This window comes from Rhea americana, unplaced genomic scaffold (genome assembly GCF_003343005.1).
Source record: "Rhea americana isolate MKP2758 unplaced genomic scaffold, rheAme1 scaffold_246, whole genome shotgun sequence".
NCBI lineage: Eukaryota > Metazoa > Chordata > Aves > Rheiformes > Rheidae > Rhea > Rhea americana.
The window spans coordinates 1,126,783-1,132,393 of record NW_028186364.1 but is presented as its reverse complement, the minus strand read 5'-3'; the positions used below and the strand labels follow the sequence as shown (position 1 = coordinate 1,132,393).

The following is a 5,611-nucleotide window of genomic DNA, read 5'->3' as shown; positions in this document are numbered from 1 at the left end:
GCGGAGCGGGCTCGAGCCCCGGCGGGACCTGCGCTGCGGAGCGGGCTCGAGCCCCGGCGGGACCTGTGCTGCGGAGCGGGCTCGAGCCCCGGCGGGACCTGCGCTGCGGAGCGGGCTCGAGCCCCGGCGGGACCTGCGCTGCCGAGCGGGCTCGAGCCGGCACCCGGCGCTCGGGGAGCTCCCGAACAAAGAGCCGTTTGGAAGCGGCTCSGGCAGGACAAAGGTGCTATTCACGGGTGCTCCAGGCGGCCCGCTCCCGCCCGGGCCGGAGCGGGGGGTGCCACGGTGAAGCCAGGGGCTCTCGTGGTCCAGCGCGCAGACGAGCAGGACCGCTCATCCTCGCAAGCTGTGCTTTAAAATAAATAAGCCTCGAAGAAGAGCGGAGCCCCCGGCCGTGCCAGACACAGGCAGCCTGTCTGAGTTGCGTTTTGAAGAACACCGGGGTTTCAGTCTCCGGGAGCAGAGTCTCTTCCCTGAAAATGCCCCGTTAGGATAACAGAGGTTTATTTGCAAAGCTCTTCCTAGGGAGTCCTGGAAAAACCTCAGAGCTGGAGGCCAGGCTGCTCCTGGAGCTCCCCCGACGCGGGCTGAATGGCGCTTTTGTGAGACGCTGGAGAGCGGTGCTGCAGAGGCACCGCCGCGCCGGCCCCGGGCAGGGGGCCAGGCGCGGCGCAGGGCGCGCACGGAGGCCGGGAGCCCGCTCCCACCGCGGGCTCCCGCTCCCCATTCAACGCCCGCCGCCTCCGGCGTCGAAACGCTGCTGGCGCGAGCCCTGCGCTCGGGGCCAAGGCGCCTTTGCCGACGCTGCCGTTGCCCTGCGGAGCCCGTAGGGCGGGAGCCCCGCCGGCACCTGGGAATTACCTCCGCTCCCCCCAGCACGGCCCGGGGCCACCAGGGAGCTGGTAGTTTAGGCGGGCAGGGGGACTTTCCCCGGGTTTCTCCATGCATGCTCTCGCGGGGGCCTTCGGGATGGGATGGGGGCTGCTCGCGCCGGTGCCCGCTCTCCGGGGCCGGGTGCCGCGCGCCGCCTCCCCCGCGCCCCGCCGGCGTCTCCGGGCTGACGCCAGCCCTGCCTCTCTGCCCCCTTAGCGAGGTCCGCCAGGAGAGCCCGGCCCGCGAGGGCCCCCCGGTCCGCCAGGAGTGCCGGGAGCCGACGGCATCGACGTGAGTACGGGGCCGCGGGGAGGGCCGGGGCCGCGGGCACGGGGCGGGGGGACGCTGCGTCGGGGCAGCGGCTCCCGGCGGGGAGCCGGCGGCCCCCAGGGTGCAGCCCGGGCTCGGTCTCGGCATCAAGACTCACAGGGTGATGGAGACGCCCGAGCGCCCGGCGAAGGCTCCGGCTGAGCCTTGAGAAACGTGCTGGCGGGGGCCGGCGGCCGCAGCCTCCTAAACACCTTGGGAAACGGGGTCTGAGCTGCTTTTGGCGGGGCGCAGCGATAGGGAGCTTGTCGTGCGTGGCGAGCGCCGTCCCGCGCGCCCGCTCGGGGTGCAGAGGAGGGTGCCGGGGTGCCCCCGCCGAGGGGTGCCGGCGGGGGGCAGCGTGCCCGGGTGCGGGTGCCCGTGCAGCCGTGGCCCCGGCGCCGAGACCTTCACGGGGAGCCCGAACACAGGGGCGATCTGTGAGCGAGCAGAAAGCGCCTTTCTTGTGCGCCTCGCCCCAGGCTCCGCCTTGGCCCCAGGGTGTTATTTCAGTGCTATTTATACCCCAAAAGCCACAGCCTTCCTGCAACCGCACCGAAGCGCTCTGTGTTCCTGGCTCCAGCCCCGTCCTGGCCTCCAAGCCGGGGGSGATCCTGCATCTCTCGTTGGCTTTGGGAGGGCACAGGAGGACATGGAGCCAGCCCTGAGCACCGCCAGCACCCGGAGGGTGAAACCCCCCTTTTATAACCTGCTTCTCTTTCCCAGGGTGACAAAGGCTCGCCCGGAGCGCCTGGGCCCGCGGTGAGTACGCGTGCCTCCTTCCAAGCTCGTGCGTTGCCTCACCCCTTTGCAAAGAGCTGCCTTTTAATTTGACCACCTGCCTCTTTTAAAGGGTGCCAAGGGGGAGCCCGGAGCGCCCGGCCCGGAYGGGCCCCCAGGGAAGCCAGGCATCGACGTGAGTACAGCCCCTTGCCTTCCCGGCGCGGCTCCGAGCCGAGCGGGACCTCGGCAAGCTCCGCTGGTCTCCCGGCTCAGGGAGCAGGAGGCTGGCTGGGGCCGAGCTGCGGCGTCTGAGCCCGCTGCTCCCCGGGGTGCTGGGAGTTACTAGCTCTGCCCTGCGCTGGAGGCAAAGGTGACCCCGCCGAGCCCTGAGATGTCTCTTCTCAAGCAAAGCGTGGAGGAGCTTAGCGCAGTGCCGCCGGGGCTCCCGAGGGCTACGGCCCTTGGATCCTTTTCTGCTGCGCATGAGAAAGTGCCCAAATCCCCTCGTGCGGCCGCTCAAAGCACCTTTATGTTCACAGCAGGAAATGCAGGCAGAGCTCAGCACCTCCGCGGAGCTCGGGGGCTGCAGCTGCCACCCTGCGCCCCGCCGCCCCCGGCTCCCGAAGGAGCGCGTCCCCCCTCCATCCCCCACGGGGCTGGATCTCCTGCCCGGGACAGGAACCCCCCGCACCTAAAAAAAAAGCAGGAGCCTTTTCCTTCTCCTTAACTGCAGCTGCTGCTCCGAGCCCCGGTTCAGATCCCTTTACCGTCCGTGTAAATCTGGAGTAACTCCCGGGGCGCCCGCTTTGGGCGGGAGGGGAGCGGTACCCCCGCGTGCGGTGCGGGCAGGGTGCCGGGGCGCCGGGGCGCCGGGGCGCTGGGGTGCCGGGGTGCCGGGGTGCCGGGGTGCCCGGCATCCACCCCGAGAGCGGCGCTGCCCAGGTGCGCGGTGCGGCGCGGCGAGCCCGGGCTGCGGGGCCCTCTTCCGCATCTCCGGATGCTCCTTCGTAAAAAGTTAGGTTTTAGTTATTCTTCGATAATAAATGAATAGAATAGTAATGTCATTATCAGCACGCATTATCCATCCAGGCTAATCCGCCCTACAGCAGATCTCAGCTGCGTTGGGCAAAGCGCAGAACCGAGCCGGGCTGAGCGAGCGCCTCGGCGCTGCCGCTGGCCCCGGGCGCTTGGCAGCGTGCGGGAATTAGGCCAGGCGACGGGCGTAGCGCGAGCGATCGGCTGCGGAGATCAGCCGCCCTCCGTGGCAAGCYGGGCGCAGCCCTCGGCGATGCTGGTGGAGCCGGCGCGCTGCTCGGACCCGCGCGGGGGTAGCTGGGCTCCCAGAGGGGCCGCGGTCCCGGCTGAGCCCCCCCGGGCGAGGAGCCTGCTGCGTTTGCACCGTTTGCACCGTCAGGGCTTCACGCCAGCACCGTCGGGTTTGGTACCCGGCATCACGGGTCCGGACAGACACCGCGTCCCCGCTCGAAACCCTCCGGGGTGACGGAAGCAGCCCCGACAGAAATGCCGGGAAGCGCTGGGGAGCAGAGCGGCGCGGCGGCGAGGGGGGCAGGCGCGGCCGTGACCCCCGGCGTCTCTCCTCTCGCAGGGCCTGACGGGAGCCAAAGGAGAACCGGGGCCCGTCGGCGGGCCAGGAGTTAAAGTGAGTGCGGGCAGCGCTGGGGCCGCTGCCTCGGGGCTCTGCCCCGGCCTTCCCGGGGAGGGAGGGTTGGGGCAGCGCTGGGCTGCGGCAGGGCGCCGGGGCTCCATCCCGCCGGGGCGGGAACGACGGCGTGAGCTCCCCTGCTTTGCCGTCGCCGTGCTGGTCCCGTCCGCCCCAGGCGGAGCAAGGACACGGGGCAGACTGGGGTGCACCAAGTCCTGCTGCTGCAACAGCACGTGGCACGCCGGGCGGCTGGCGGGGGACCGGGGCCCCGTGCGCTGCCGGCCCTGCAGCGCGCGCCGCGCCCAACGCTCCCAGTTCGGCTCCTGACTCTCCCCTGCTTTCCCAACAGGGCCAGCCCGGACTCCCAGGGCCGCCGGGGCTGCCCGTGAGTATCCGCCTCTCCGGCGGGTGACGGCGGCACGACGCGCCGGCTCCTGGGGGAGCGGTGCCCGGAGCAGGCTTTGCTCCCCGGCCGCGTCCCGGGGGCGGCTGGGCGCTGCCCCCTCGCCCTGCCCTGCGCGGGGCAAAGGCTCCGCCGGCTTTTGGCGGGGTTGGGGGACGTGGGCCCACAGCGTCTTCTTTCTTGTTTCAGGGCCCTTCGCTGCCAGGACCACCCGTAAGTGCCGTGCCGGCGGGGCTGGGGTGGTCGGCCGGGACGCCCGCTCGGGGGTGCGTGGGGAGATGTCGGATCTGGGCCCCTGCAGAGGGGGGCTGGCGTCCCTGAGCTCCCTCCAGCCCTCTGCCATCCTGGGGCTCGGCCCAAGGCTCGGGCAGGGCGAGCCGAGTGCTCGTGGAGGGCCGCGTGGCCGGGGGTCAGCTGGACCCTCTCACAGCTGGTTCTGCACCGGAGCCGGGAAGGGTGCACAGCTCCCGGGGTGTCTCAGCCTTGCTGGGACGTGGCGGTGTCGTGAATGCGGCAGCGCAAGGACGAGGTGGGGCCACGGGCAGCCGGCGAGCCCGAACGCCGGTGGGGTCAGTATGTCTGCGGTGGGGACGCTTCGCGGGACCCGGCAGGTGACGGGGGGCTCGGCGGGCGAGGCTGGGTTAGGAGCCCTCCGGGGCGGGTTTCAGCGCACGCCGTGCTGGGGTGCACCGAGGCGTTCAGTGAACGTCCCTCTTCTTCCTCAGGGGCTCCCGGGCCAGGTTGGACTGCCTGGGGAAATCGGAGCGCTGGGACCCAAGGTGAGGGCTGCTCCCGCGCCGCCCCGGCGGCTCTCCGCTCCTCGCCAGCGCGGTCCGTCCCGCGGTGCTTCGGGCATCGGGATAACCATATCCACAGGGATATGCTGGGCGAACGCGGGCGAGCGCAGTCCCAGCATGTGGCTGGGGGGGTCCCGCCCGGGGGGGTCCCGCCTGCAGCCGTTTCCCACGGGTGCCCGGTCTCCGCTGCTTTATTGCCCCCTCTCTGCCCTGGCTCCCGCTGTAGCCATCGGCCTTCCCGTTCCTAACGTCTCCTTCGCTTGGGGCTCTTCCTTCCTAGGGCGATCCCGGACCCGATGGCCCGCGGGGTCCCCCAGGCCCTCCCGGSAAACCTGTGAGTACCTCCGCTGCCCGAGCAGGGCTTCGTGCGGGAGGGAGACCCTGTCCCCGTCCTCCAGGAGCCGGGGCGGGTGCCGAGCCCCAGCGCGGGCTGCAGGGACGCGGCCGGGCTGAGCCAGCTCGGCCCCGAGCGCGGCCGCGGCCGCTGCCGCAGCRGGAGCCTGATGGGCTCTGTCTCCGTGCAGGGCCCCCCGGGACACATCCAGGGACTGGAAGGCAGTGCTGATTTCTTGGTAAGAGCTGCAGTTACCACCTGCTTGCAACAGGCCTCGGCAGTTTAGCGAAGGCCGGGAGGTTGTACCGTGCGTTGGCTGGAAACCGCGGGGTCCTTCCCTCGCCGGCCGCAGGGCCAGGGCACGGCTTCTCCGCGGCTTTGGGCCGATTCCCGGTCAAGACGTGCATTTGTTTTCCCCACCAGTGTCCGACCAACTGCCCGCCGGGTCCCAAGGGTCCCCAAGGACTGCAGGGACTGAAGGTGAGGCCGCGCGCGGGCGCCGGGAGCTGGCG

At 71.2% G+C, this 5,611-nt stretch overlaps 1 protein-coding gene across 1 annotated transcript in view; it reads left to right on the top strand.

Annotated features, from left to right (window-relative positions):
* COL9A2 (collagen type IX alpha 2 chain) overlaps positions 1-5,611 on the top strand; it is a 16,406-nt gene that overhangs the window by 1,011 nt on the left and 9,784 nt on the right. The window contains exons 2-11 of the mRNA XM_085306731.1: positions 1,090-1,164; positions 1,906-1,941; positions 2,033-2,095; positions 3,509-3,562; positions 3,915-3,950; positions 4,158-4,181; positions 4,694-4,747; positions 5,046-5,099; positions 5,290-5,337; positions 5,523-5,579. Of these exons, the coding sequence (XP_085162857.1) occupies positions 1,090-1,164; positions 1,906-1,941; positions 2,033-2,095; positions 3,509-3,562; positions 3,915-3,950; positions 4,158-4,181; positions 4,694-4,747; positions 5,046-5,099; positions 5,290-5,337; positions 5,523-5,579 (501 nt within the window). The remainder of the gene's footprint in view (positions 1-1,089; positions 1,165-1,905; positions 1,942-2,032; positions 2,096-3,508; positions 3,563-3,914; positions 3,951-4,157; positions 4,182-4,693; positions 4,748-5,045; positions 5,100-5,289; positions 5,338-5,522; positions 5,580-5,611) is intronic.